General features: G+C 34.6%; 1 protein-coding gene across 5 annotated transcripts in view; it reads left to right on the plus strand.

Moving 5' to 3' along the window:
- UBR3 (ubiquitin protein ligase E3 component n-recognin 3) overlaps window positions 1–14,781 on the plus strand; it is a 104,195-nt gene that overhangs the window by 43,213 nt on the left and 46,201 nt on the right. For 3 of the 5 annotated variants that reach the window (XM_058840580.1, XM_058840582.1, XM_058840585.1), the window contains 5 exons: window positions 2,101–2,205; window positions 3,091–3,264; window positions 3,475–3,504; window positions 4,877–5,337; window positions 9,188–9,276. In XM_058840580.1, the coding sequence (XP_058696563.1) occupies window positions 2,101–2,205; window positions 3,091–3,264; window positions 3,475–3,504; window positions 4,877–5,337; window positions 9,188–9,276 (859 nt within the window). The remainder of the gene's footprint in view (window positions 1–2,100; window positions 2,206–3,090; window positions 3,265–3,474; window positions 3,505–4,876; window positions 5,338–9,187; window positions 9,277–14,781) is intronic. The other 2 variants (XM_058840583.1, XM_058840584.1) reach the window with 1 other exon arrangement.

The following is a 14,781-nucleotide window of genomic DNA, read 5'->3' on the forward strand; positions in this document are numbered from 1 at the left end:
GTTTTATTTTTCAAGTCTAGTATGAGTTTTTTTCCTACCACTGATTATTGCATGAATGATTGTTTCATATATACACACACTAAGTCATTACCCAAGTGCATGAAAGATCCTGTTCTATTTTGAGGAACATTGTATTAACTATCAGAGTTGCCATTCAGATTGTTCTTCCATGATGGTTTCAGGGAGCACAGTGGCATGAGTGGTGTTCCTTTGGCTCCTGAGGCATCAGCAGTGCCTGTTCAAAAATACACAACTTTAATGGTTTTAAATCCTCAATGTCAAATAAGTCTCATAACTGCAGTTGTTTCTAACATCATTTCCCAAATACATTCTGGCTTTTGATAATGTTATAGCAAGTGTTTTTAAGGGGTAATTGGTGCCTTTAAGCTGTGTTTGGTTTTATCTTTGATAGTTAGCTGCTGTCTTCAAGAGAACTGAATCATTTTTGAAGAGTCCATTCATCAGAAAATGAACTTTGAATCTGTATTTAGAAAGTGTTCTCAAAGCAGTGTGCTGCAGAGGCGGATGAGGAACTATAAAAATTTCTTTGTTTGAGTAGCCTTTTTTCCTGGGCAGACTTTTCATTTTGTACTCTTTTAAGGGCTCCCAACTTACCTAAAACACATATTTTGTTTCACTATTAAATTTCTGGTGAATAGAAGATATCTGTTGTACTACAGGAAGGCTGGGGAAGGAAAGGAGAGCTTGGGACTATGTGGAAGATGAAATAATGTTTTGACATGGAGCAAAAATAGAGAATATAGGGAAGGAATGCTTCATCTTTTACTGTCTTGCTTGGGCCTCTTTGGCCACCTTTTATTCCATTAAGAACCTTTGAGGGCTTAAATCTTGAGAATCTTAGACATTACTGGGTTGCTGTTTTAGCTGGAGTACCAAATGTTTTTCCACCAGATTTATGGATGGTGGAAAATACATAGTAGTAGTTGATTCTGTGGGTTGGCTTAAATAATGACTGCCCTCTGTGAAATGTTGCCGATTCATGACAGCTTTTATTATATCTCTTGGCTTTTGGGACTTCCTGTGGAAGAACAGTAAACTATATTTGGTGATGTTACTTTTCAGAAGCGTTGGTCAATGACTTTTGATTCTGGTATTGGCTTCTATGGCTTTTGAAAGTGGTACAATTACACGTGCTCTTCATGTTAACAGAATATTGAGTCCCCTTTTTAATTAAATAACTTCTATCATCTCAGATTTGGTTGGGTTTGATTAAATCAGCTTATCAGTTACTTTTTAGAAAAGCTATTGTAAAACAAAGTTATTTTTTTAAGAATTTTGTCTCTGATGTTTCTGATGGCTTTATCTACTTAGAAAATTCATCCATTCAAAACCAAGTCATATTTAAAACCTTACTAGGCTACGCTCTAAAACCACTGATTTATATAGTAGCCTGTCTACAATGAAATTTTAAATGTATTTTCTCACACATTTTTTAGTAAGTTGTTTTTTTTTTTGCCATTTTCTTTCCTTAAATTCAGAGTATTCTCAAGAGGAAAGTTGTCCTGGTTTTTAATTTTAGCAGTACTGGTTCTTCCTCTCAATGCACTGAAAGCTGTATTAGAAGAAAGATATGGGAAATTATTAATTTAATAAAGATAAGGTCATTTATTATTTATAACTAAAAAAGATTATGTGAAGTGGCTGCAAAATTGATGTTAACCTTTGTGGTATTCCCAGTTATGCTGGCATTGCTTACAGGACTAGGACCTCATGAGGCTTTCAGTGATCACATGGAAAGGGGAGGGAAGGCCTGGAGCAGCTTTTTGCATGTAACTGGCAGTAGTGGTGCCTGTACAACTGTACCTGTCACTCTGGTGTTAAAGTAAATCACAGCTTGAACTAGTAATAACTTTAAGGTACAAATTTATTTGACTGGAAAGACATAATATCAAATTTTGCTTTTGTGGTGATGAGCAAAGGTTAGGTTTTTTTTAAACCTCAAAGTAATTTAAAAAAATTAAAAAAAAAAAAAATACACAAAAACGGAAGAGTCCAAAATGTATTATCCAGAACATTCTTTTTTAAGTTTGCATCTACTGAAGTCTTAATCTTCTATGACGTTTCTCTTTTCCTACCTAGATATTAATGGATCATCAGAATTTATCAGAGCATGTGCTTTGCATGGTTTTATATTTGATTGAGCTGGGGTTGGAAAATTCTCCTGAACAAGAATCAGATGAGGAGGTAAGAATAAATACCATCATTTTCTTCAGAATACCATGTACAAAATACAGGTCTTTTATGTTTCAGTATTCTTTAAAATTAGATTTTACCATAGTAGTTAGAATAAAACATCTTTATTAGCTTAGATAGGGAACAACTAATAAAAACATACTGTTGTGAGAAAGAGTATGGTATCTTGTTATTGTGTTCAGCAATTTCTTTATATGTAGTCAGGCAACACAGACTGATTAGATCTTTACTACTCTGTGAATAAGTACTAGAAATTGTGAAAAAAAATTTAAATTGAATCTAAAAAGCTCTACATTTTCAACTGAAACCCTTATCACTGAGCATTTTATTGCTGCAGATCTGTATCTTCTAAAATATGTGAATTAGTCAGAATTTTAATTCTACTTTTAATGATATTTGAAGAACCATTATTTTTGTGATTCCAGATTCTCTTCTATTTTTATATCATCACTTTATACCATTGTTTTTTAACTGATCAGCACTGCTTTTTGACTAAGAATTTGCCACATTTTTTTCCAGAGACTGATTTCTGTATAGTTCTGATCTTTTATATTAATCTTAGATTGTCCAGCTTTGGATTACTCCCTGGAGTTCCTTTTACTTCCGCTAGCTAGCAGCTAGCTGGCTGTATTTTATTATATTAATATAAAATACTTAGACCTATGTATTTATCTGTGTTTACCTGTGGTCCTCACAGGCCTCACATCACTTACAAATTTTTTAAGAGGTATATTAGCTTTGTTGAGCTACATAATGTTCAACATACTGTTCATATCTCAAGGAGTTATTATGGCCTCTGTAATACAGTTACAAAAGCAGCACGAATTATTTTAATACCTAAGAGAAAGTATACCACAGTTTTCTTAATTGTTTTAGGAATCTGCAGGTGGACAGGAGCGTTGCCATGATAGTTGGTTTCCAGGTAGTAACTTGGTTTCTAACATGCGTCACTTCATTAACTATGTCCGAGTAAGAGTACCAGAAACTGCACCTGAGGTGAAGAGAGAACCACCTGCAAGTACAAGTTCTGATGGTTTAGCTTCATCACAAGTAAGTAGATACAAGCACTAGATTCTCTAGGTTAGTTTAAGTTGTTGCCAGTGTTGGCATTTTTGTTAGTGTTTTGATTAATTCCTTAGGATATTTTTTTCCTTCGATTATTTTTCCTGTATGTACTGAAACCAGAAATAGAAGTTAATTCAAATTATGCCTCCTTCCAAATGATGTGTTTAATGACTTTTTTTGTCCTCAATCTACCAGAGTTCAAGGCGGAAGAGCCTCCAGAGAGAGGTAGATCTGTGTGCAGTTTGTTCTCCTAAGCGATTAACTAGCAATGTGCTTTAATTGTGCTCACCTTAACATTCAGTGCAATCTTCTAATTTTCCTGAATTTCCTTTTAGTTCATATTACCAGGGCTCATGCTTTTTTCATGTTCTTGATGGTAATCTTAGGGGGTAGAATTTTAAGCAATGAAATGCCTTTACATTTTTAATATGTATTTGGAAATAAAAGCCTCCTATCAAATATAAAATGCTGTTGGTAGCTTACTGCTTGAGCTTTGTGTTTAGGCCTGTTTGATCTTGCCAAGATACTACTAACATTTAATAATGTAGAATAGTCCTAGCTTTCTTGAGCCTAGGTAATTGAAAGTGTTTTTGAAATGATTAATAGCAATTTGTTGTTGTTGTGAAAACAAAGGAATATGTAAATGGTGGGATCCTGAAAGATTTGTAGCCAGTAGATGATAGAATCTCTGTGTCAGTGTTGGTTTTCTATCTATTGTATACAGCACTTCAGATTACTGTGTGCCAGATGTAGTGAAATACAATGGATATTTCTTTCGCATGTTCGTGTCAGAAAAATAGACAAAATCTAAAGTAGGATAGATTAAAACCTAAAGAAGGTAGGTGAGATGATGGTCAGAATCCTGTTTTTATATTTGATGTCTCTTAATTGCCCAGCCTTCTGAGGAGGAGAGGGTAAGATGTTAGAGTGCTGAATTTCATGTTCAAATCCTTGAAGAAATGTCTGTGGATTCAGTATATGTATCCTTAATTTGGTACTGCAAGCAAGAGTAGTACAAGATAGATCTAAATGGGCTCTGTCATTAGTGTAACTGCACTCATGCTCACAATGCCCTGGATAGTAAGTTCTGCTAGCTAACAGGAGTATGTGGCTTCTGGGTCTTACCTAATTAGTCCAGATAAAATGCTCAATGCCCATGGGGATGTGTGGGCTCACCTGTATTCACCTGTGTGTTATAATGAGTTACATTGTGCAACAGTGCTCAGTAGACTTGAATAAAGGTATTTAAATGGCATAAAGATACTGAAATTATTACTATTCTAGAAAAACTAAGGAAATATTTGGATAATAGAATTGTAAGTTAGACTACAGTAAAACCAGTTGTTAGTTGCTTTGGTATGGATATTTGCCTTTAGTACTTGGCTTTTTATGTAGTTGCATGTAACAGACCTGTACAAAAATACAATATGCAAGTTTAGTATTTTGCTATCCTAATTTTCAATACATTTTGGGAGTGAAGAATCTTTAAGTTTCAGTTTATTTTTCTTCCTAGCTTCAAATATTTTCCCTAGTTTTAGAAATGTGTGCTGTTTATACTTGTATTTTTGAAAATTAATCATGATAATTTTTTCCCAAGAACTCAGGGACAGCTCAAGTGTTCAGTTTGGTCGCAGAACGTAGAAAGAAATTTCAGGAGATCATCAATCGGAACACCAGCGAGGCAAATCAGGTGGTTCGGCCCAAAACGTCGATGAAGTGGTCAGCACCTGGTGCAACTCCACAGTTAACCACAGCCATTCTAGAAGTCAAAGAAAGCATACTGTCTTTGCTGATTAAATTGCATCACAAACTCTCAGGAAAACAAAACTCTTACTATCCCCCATGGCTGGATGATGTGAATGTTTTAATCCACCCAGAAATTCCAAGATACTCTCATGGAGATGGAATGACGGCAGTAGAAAGAATTTTACTGAAAGCTGCTGTGCAGAGCAGATTGAATAAACGTATAATTGAGGAGATCTGCAAGAAGGTGACACCTCCTGTACCACCAAAAAAGATTAGTTCTGCAGAGAAGAAAACTTTGGATAAAGAAGAAAGGTAACATTAATAACAAGATAAAGGGGCAGTAGGACAGTGTATGTTGTGCATCAGTTGATTTATCTTTAGGATTTTGTATGAATTACATATTAAAAGAGTAAGTCATAATATTACAGTTCTCTTTAAGTGATTTGAATATACATTATTTACATGGGTACTGAGGAAGAATTTGTACCTTGCTCTTTTAGATCTTTAAATTAGAAAGTTTTAATAATAATTTCTTGTGATATACATGCTCACCCTTTATGTTGCCATTTATAAAACACATACATACAAAGGTGTAGAATTAAGATTGTGTTAGCTTTTGTGGCTTAACCTGAAGGGAAGTTAGAATTTTTATTTGTATTGTCTTTTCATTCACAGGCACACATCACACCATAATTGTTTTGGGGTCTTGTTTACTATATATGGGTTTAGTAATTCTACCTTTTTTTTTTGCTTGCCTGACCCATTCAATTTTAGAAGTACTTTAATTTTTTTTGTAATTCTTGTCCAGAAAAAAAAAGAAGAAATTTGTATTTTCTTACTATGTGGTGTGGAAACTCACATGGCAGATATCTGTTTAGGGCTGAATTTTTATTTTATTTTTTTTAAAGTTTGGACAGTTTTAAGTTTGAGTTTAATAATGGGTCCTGAAAGTCACCAGATTATTAGCAGTGTTGAAACTGAATGCAGAGGCCCTGCTTCTCTTGGCTTTCAGCGAATGTTGTATTGGCATGAGAGTCCTATGGAAGAGGAATTAGCTAGGGGATGGCAACTAGAGCTGACAAAGAGGTGGAAACTAGAAATGCCAGGGGGAGTGTTGAAACTGGGATGGAAGGAGGAACCTTGTGGTCAGTGTACCACTGGGAAAAAAAGAAGATGCCAGGGCAAGTGATGAGTTGATAATGGAAAGATGTTACAAAGTTGTATGGGGAACTGGGTTGTCAGGACAAAATTACTCAGAGAAGAGTAGCAAATGAAAAGACACAGATTTTTGTGAAAATCTCAGTGGGGAAGAATGGGGTCTAGAGAGCTGGTAGGAGAAGAAGAATGCAGAATAGGAATGCAAATGTCTGGAGGGTATGAGAGATACTGATGTTTGGGGGATGTCATAGACTGAGCTGCAAAGAAGAGGTGGCTGGAGTGGGAAGAGACTGACACTTGGCTCCTGCAAAAAGCTGGAACATGGGGTGTGAAGGGAGTGGACAGTGAGAAAGTGAGTAGAAAGTGGGGAATTCAGGTCAGAGTACTTACCACAGTAGTTGAAGTAGAGAGCACAGGCTGGAATGGACAAGAAGACAATTGAGTACATGTTCATGCAGTATTTTGAAGGGTTTATATAACCAGAGTATGTAGTTATGGATCTAGAAATTTGAGTAGAGAAGTGCAGTCATCTGACTCAGTTGGTTTCTGGATTACTTTTATTTTTCTGCTATTTTTATTTGTTTGAAAATAAATTTTTCATTATAATCTCTCTGTTTCGTCCAAGTCCTACACTGGAAAATTAGACATAAGAATATGGCAAATAGATTTAATATATTTGTATGTTACATGCTTTACAAAGTAAAATTATTTTTGTCTTGGTAGTGTTTATTTAATTGTTTAGTTTTCAACATTACTTGTAATAGTTCATTTAATGAGAGAAATAGTCAAGGTTTAGCATGTAAAATTGCTAATCAGAAAAAGAGTGAATAGCTGCTTTAGATAAAACAACTATATCTTGGGCACATAATCATTAATGGGGTACTCAGTAGTGCTAGATTTATTTACAGGAGAAGCAGGGACATGGATGAAACAAGTAACTTTTCATGTAGTAAAGGGTAAGGTCATTCCTTTCCCTCTGTAAAAGGATGTGATATTTTCAAGGATCTGTGGGAGGCACGCTAAGTTTTTAGTTAAGTTTGGGGGTTAAAGCAATGGTAAAAATAAATGTTTCACATTTTTTGTTGTTCTGAGTGATAACTGTCTTCTTCTCAAATTTATAATGGTATTGGTGGACCCATGATGTTTATTGAAGGACAATGTTATAACTGAAATGACTAAACCCATGGAATGACAATGTTCATAAAGCCAGGCTATAATATTTACTGTTTCAATTGTTTAATTTTTCCCTTCAATTCCAGTTTTGTATCAGTGAAGACTGAGCAGACTGAGAACGTTAAGCAATCACCTTTTTTAGCTTACTTCAACATATAATGGCATCACTCAGGCAATGGATTGTTGCCATAGAAACTGAAGTACAGAACTAGAAGCAAGCTTCAGCTGCTTGCAGTATTTTTTCAGTTTCAGTGTCATATTCCCATGGGCCATCATGGAAAATTACTGAGCTGTACTGAATCTGTCAGAGTTTGTTTATGTCTTCTTATTAAATGCATCTATTTACAGTCACTCTGCTTTTAGTCAAGGTGTTTATTGAGAAATTTCCAGGGAGAAATAAATAAAATCAAGTCTAATGAATGTTCTGGTCTGATCCTCAGAATAATGTATCTTAGTGATGTTGTAAATAGAAGTTATTTTGAGAAATGGTGACTGTACAATGTAGCAGATAAATGTGCAGAGATATTTGGGTCTTTCAGATGCCTTTAAGAAAACAAGTTAGAAGCTTTGACTTATAAGCAAGTCACCTCAGGATGACAGGTTATACTATGTGAGCTGATTTGGGCCCATGCATGCCAGTTCCTGTGCCAGGACGCTGATAATCAGACAGTGCTTGAGACTAAAGAGCACTCACCCATCATGGTATCAGATGCCAAGTGATGTTTTTAAAGCCCATATTAGTTATCTGAATCATCTCTGAGCAGTGGAAAAAGTGCACAGTAAATGCTGATGCACAGAATTTGTAGCTCTGCTAAAGCTTCTGTAGCTGCACTGGGGAGGTGCTGTGTAAACCCCTGCAGCTGAGGGCATTTTCTGTGTGATGAGCAGTTGTGGTGTAGGGCTTTTGTTTGGTTCTCCCACTTCTACTCTCCCATTTCCTCTATTTGTAAATTCATGTCAAAGTAAAGAAAATGAATGTCTGTAGTCTTTATTTTTTTACATCCCATCAGTATTCCTCTACCCACTGCAGTATATATTTATACAGGTAGTTTTATAGCTGGTCATGCAGCCTTCTACAGGTCACTGATACAGTTTAAATAGGATAGACAAGAGTAAGTCTCTGATGTTTTTCATTTATAAATCCAGAGCTGTGATTAACAATGAGGAAAAGTTAGTGAAGTCAGCTTGGCTTCAGGGAGATAAGGGCTTTTAATCTGAATGCAATCTCAAGGTTCTTTAAATCCCAGTATAAAAGCTGTTGGTGACCAGTATCTTGGGTGGAAGTGGGGGAGAAGGAACCACTGTGAGGAGGCTTACCTAGAAAATAAATTATTCATAATTGTTTCTCATGCCATCATGATATCAAAAGGGAGTGAGGTAGGCTTTTATTATTGTTATTATTATTAACTTGCAAATGTTGTTTTTTCACAGAAGTACTCATTTTTGTACAAATAACATTGCTCTCTTGTTTGTTCCCCATGTGTAACAGATAAAAAAGGTTCAAGACTAAGGTCTTGGGTTCCTTTTCTTGTGATGGTATGACTTAATCTGTTAAAAGATCCTCTGGTGAACACCCTTGAAGGATGTTTTAGGACAGGATTTTCCGTTTTTTCAGATTCAAACAACACAAGTAATGCAAATTTCTTTAAAAAGTCTGCTTTAGAAAAGCAAAAGATTCCTTTTTTAGGATTGGAAATGATTCCTTTTTATCAACCTTAATTTGGAATGATACTGTTTCAGGTGGTAATTGTAATCAGCTTGACATTTAAAAGGTTTTTCTTTGCTCCATTATGTATGCTTATTTTTTCTTCTTCCCCCTTCTTTCACACAGACGACAGAAGGCTAGAGAAAGGCAGCAGAAGCTGTTGGCCGAATTTGCCTCGAGGCAGAAAAGCTTCATGGAAACTGCCATGGATGTTGGTAAGTTTTTGTGTGGTTGGCTGCTTGCTTTTATGTCTTCCACATTAGTATTAAGGTTTCTACTCAGTGTAAAAAACAAAGACACACACAAAAAAGCCCCAACCATCAACTACTCTAACCAAACAGGAAACCTTCCCCTCAGATTCTACTTTTGTATCTACTTGTTAACTTTATACTTCTTAGAGAGTTTAACTTTGATTATGTGACAGATATTACTGAATACATAATTGCTAAAGAATAGATTAAATGTGTAGGATATAAATTTATTCCTAGTTTTTGTTAATATACAGTACATTAAATGATCAATGTGTGATATGTTTTAAAGTACTTATGTTTAATATAAAATGTCCCCAAATTAGTTTGCCTTTTTAAGATTGTATTTTTCTTTAATCTGTAGTAATAAAATTTAAGATTATTTCTCCATAGAGCCTCAAAGTTCAATAAGGTGAACATTCTGCCTTTTAAATGTGTTTATGGATCTAAGGAAAACATAATTTTTAGATCACCTCAGTTGATATAAGTGATAACATTGTATTCTGTTTCAAATACTGGCTTTACAGCACAATCAGGTCTTGTTTTTCTTGAGGATGAGTTCTTTCAGATTCTCCTGTGTAGAGGTGCAGAATGCTGGCTAGTTTGTGTTCAGCTGAGGAATGGAAAATATTTTTGTCGTTTGGGTCACTTCACAGAAAATTAGCACTTCTGAAAAAGCAGTCTTCCCCCACCTTCCATCAAGTATCATCTGCTGTGAAGTTTTGATTTAAGTTTGAGCATTGGTTAGAAATATTTTGACAACTGTATTTGATGGAAAAGTCTGTCTTTTGAAATTTTTCAATTCCCTTCAGTTCATAGGTTGGTGAGAAGATTTATTCATTTATACTTATTAAGGTTTTGACTGCCTTAGCAATCTTGGATGGGGCTGTGAGTGACCTGGTCTAGTGGAATATGTCCCTGCCCACAGCAGGCAAGGAAGGTTGGAACTTGAAGATCTTTAATATCCTGTCCAACCCAGACTGACTAAAACTCTATGAAATTAATCACTCTATATATGATATGTTTGGAGGGTGTGCAATACTCTAATTTTCATCTGTGAACTTTGTATTGTAAGTCAGCCTCATTAAATGGCAGCTATTTGTTTGTCATCTATTCATTGAAGTAAGGAAGAAGGGAAGAAGAACCTTGTAGTTCTCCTTATTAAAAATTAAGTCTTTATATAGTTATGGCTAATTGGAAGTAACTGGGAAACTTTGATTCGTCAGTCACTTATATTTTGAATTCTTCATATCACAACTTTGAAATTGATGATGTTTATATATGAAATCAGATGTGTGAGTATCTATATATATAGATAGATAGATATGGATATACATGTACCTGTCAATAGCTATATAGCTATATTTGCATATATACATAAATGTGCATAAGATATTTCCATGCATAAGTTTTATAAGCTATGTTTTAAGATAACTGCTTTGATTTGTGGATGAATCATGGTAGCTAAATCAATAAATTACACAGCATTTATTTTTGTGAAGGACTGAACACTTAGCTTTTAGTTAATTAATATTAAATTCTCAGGTAGGCAGACCTGGGTCTTTGTGTTTATGATTGTGCATTAAAAATTTCTTGGGCATGCAAGATTTAAATCACTTGCTTCTTGGTATTTAAAGAATTAATAACTTCAGATGCCTCAATATAAAATGTAGTGTTTGTTGTCAGTTATACCAGATCATGTACAGCCCTGGATAGAATCAACTTATTGAACAACATTTCCATAAAGTTAATTCTATATAAAGACATTTGGCAACAATTTAATAGAATTCCAGGCATTGTGTTAACTAATAATTACTTTGAATTTTCACTAACTGTTTTCAGTGTCTTCTATGTCGTCATTCCATTTTCTGACTTTGTTATGAAAATACACTGATGTAGTACTATTGTCCATATGTTTAGTACTATGTTCTGACTGGCATTAAAATAGTTCTCAGAAGGTAACTTCATATACCATTATAGTTCATGGAGTTCGTTTCAAAATTCAGCTTCATTTTTGTTAGGAATATTATCTTCAGGTTTTAGAATCTAAGTGGTTTGATTAGTTGTGAATGCAGTCTCTATATGATACAGAAAATTACTGAAAATGTTGCAAAAAACTATTTTGCAAAAAACTAAAACACAAGACACAGTAAGAATTTTGAAACTGGCCTTTCTGGAGTGATTCAGTTTAAAGCTACTTTTATGTAATTCATAAGTTTACCCTGAATCATAGCATATCAGTGCTGAAATAGCTGTTTGAAAATAAAAAAAAAACCTTTCATACTGAAATCTGTAAGAATTCATTCCCCTCTCACACAAACTCTGTTACCTATTAGTTTTCTTATAGATTGAAGCACAGCAGTATATTTATTTCTTGATTTTGTTCACTTCTTCTAACAGCAATAATACTGTCAAAAATGCAACGATGGTGAAGTATCAGCTCCTTTGTTTTGTCACTGTTTCAGTTGGTGTCATTTGGGCAAATTTATATGTCATTATCACCTCTTAAAACTTTAGCTATGAAAAGTAGATGTGATTCATTGCTAAAATGTGAGAACTGTTGTCATTGGTTTGGGGCATAGCATTTAAAAACTTCATAATACCTTTCTATTGACAGTATAGAAGATTGGAAATACTCCAAAAATAAAGGAGGAGATAGGAATCATGGAGAAAAGCCAAAGCTTAAAGGTTATTTTATTATAACCCATATACTTCTTAGTTTCTAAAGTGTTTAATAAAGTGCACAGAGGCACTGTTAATCCCCTGAGGTATTCCTCTTTGGTTGTTGGGATGCTGCCATTGCATTGAACATGGCTTAAAAGGAAGTTACCCAATTACATGTTAATTATTCAATATTAAAAGTGTCTCGTTCTACTAGTAGAATTTATTTATTTGACTTGACATACACAAATTCATCTGAGATTCTCAAAATAAAGGTTGGCATTTTCTTTCGCATAGTTACTGTAGAAAAAAAATCCAATTATGTAGCACTTTCCATTTGTGCCCCCTGTTACTTTCTATTTATATTCTGTGACATCTGCAGAACTGCATTGGCATTCAAGCTTGCCTGGAAGTAATTAGGTGAAATTTAGAAACAGTTATGTTAATGAACTAGGATAGAACAGCATCATCCACTGTGCTGTCTTTAGCTCTTTGACTGCAGGATAAACAAAAAAAGGAGAAAAATAAACCAAGAAAAGTGTTCTAAGAACAGCAAAGAGAGCTCTTGAGGTGTCTGAGGGACTGTCTAGAGAGTGAAAAGTGTGGTGTTGGTTTCAGCTCCAGAGGCCTTCCTGCTCCTGGTTACAGCTCCTCTGAGCTCTTTGAGAGGGTGAGGCCATGGTTTATCTTGTGATGTGGAACTCTGTGCAAGACATTTTTGAAACTTCATAACCTTCAGAAGGAACTTGATAAGAACAAAACAAAACCACTCGAGTCTAGGTTCATAGTAGCCTTTAACAAATTACAGTTGTATTTGTAAAGATCTGTCTGAATTTTATAAAAACAAAGTATGATCTGTCCCAGGCCACTGCTGAACTACTTGTCATATTGAAAATCTGTAATTTGGTTAAGTTGTTAATTACAAATGCTAAGATATCTTCCATTCCTTCGATTTTTTCATGTTTTCATGTCTCTGAAGTGGCCAGTGTGATTTTTAAATTTTTGTAATGTATCCTGATCGGTATGCAAATGATCTTTTATGTCTTTCTGACAATGTGTGTCTTAGCAGGATGTCATTTTGTCCTTCATGAAACATTCCTTAGTTAGATTTAAAAAGAAGCGCAGAGTTTTAATGCAAGGTGACATATATTTCCTAACACTCAATCTTCTCAACCCAGATAGAAAAATAAATTAGGTACTGATCTCTTGAGAATATATATGCTGGGTCAGGGCAAAGAATATTAGCATACTAATGGTTGCTTTGATACCAAGGGGCCACTTTGACACAATGTGTACAGCAGGACAAATGTTGACTACAGTTAGTGGAGATTGTGAACTATATTTTCTGTGTTTACAAAGCCCTTTTGGTTTTGGGGTTTGCTGGGTAGAGGAAATAATAGAATTCATCCTTAGCTCTGGAGAATAGAAATGAAATTAAATTCAGGTAGCAATGCATTCTGCAGTCCATCAATATGCTAGCTTTTAGCAGATGGATCAGTAATTTGTTAGGAGGTAGGAAGTGCTAGGTTTCTGTAACTTTGTGTCTCTACTTCTATTGGTACAAATCTATATCATCTATACTATAGATACTATACTAAAGCAAAATAATTAACTTTTTTAAAACTCTGTTCCCTGAATTTTTGTCACAGTTTAAATTTGTCTATCCTCCTTCAGTGTTTTAAGGTTCGTATTTATTCAGATATGTGAGATAATTCCTAAGGACAAAGAAAAGAACCGACTGTGAGGGGATGAGGTGTACTACAACAGAAGGCAAATCTCATGACAGAAACCTGGTGAACTGATAGCAGTACCATGGGACTTACCTTGTATTTTTCATTGGCTCCTTCTTCACACACTGACATCATTGCAAAGGACAAATCTATGAAATCAAATAGGTTAAATCTTTGGAGCTAGTTTAAGTGAACAATTGAGGTTTATCAGAGTCAATTCAAAAAGAAGTGACAGGTTTTCTTTGGTTACAGTTTTTCTGGTATTCTTACTTATTTGAGATTTTAATTTCTTTCCAATATCCTGTTCTTTTACTAGTTCAGGTGCAAATTATTTTATTAGGAAGTCTTCCTTGGTGCTAGCTAGTAGCTTACTTTCCTTGAAAGTTTATTTGCCAGAGTAGCCTGGCTACATCTACATCTAAGTAGTTGTGAAGGAAGCATGCACTTAATCATTGAGTTCTAAAATTAAATTAGCCTGATTTTTATGTGCCTGTTCCTCATAGACAATAAAAGTATAAATTGCATATATTGAACTGAATTTAAACACCTTTTAAATCCTAAGTTCTGGGGTTTTTTTCTTTCTGGTTAAAATATGCAATTTAGGATGAATGAATGTTATTTTGTAAATTAAATATTGACAGATTTTGATGACTTCCATTAAATTGCTCAAAATCAGATTGATACATCGTATTTTCTTTCTACACTTCTGAAAAATGTAGCATATTTTGGTTGCTTATTTTCTATTATATTGATAATATTTTAGAAAAAGAGGGAAAAAGAAGCTGAAACTCTAGTCCTTGTCATTTCTTGCATTTGATACATAGGTGTACATGATCATGCATTATACAATTATGAGGTGATGTTAAATATAGAAAGTGTTTACTTCCCTCCCTACCATTTGTTTCTAAATTCCATGGATGTTTTAGACATTTGCAATTGATGCATTGTGCTTTTTATTTCATTGTACATCTGGCTGCCACTAGATGGTGACAGACATGTGTACAATATTAACAACTGTACGTCAGTGAAGATCAAGGTTCATTTTTATATGACCCTCAATAACTGACTATGAAATCAGTAC

Source organism: Poecile atricapillus, chromosome 5 (genome assembly GCF_030490865.1).
Source record: "Poecile atricapillus isolate bPoeAtr1 chromosome 5, bPoeAtr1.hap1, whole genome shotgun sequence".
NCBI classification, from domain to species: Eukaryota; Metazoa; Chordata; class Aves; order Passeriformes; family Paridae; genus Poecile; species Poecile atricapillus.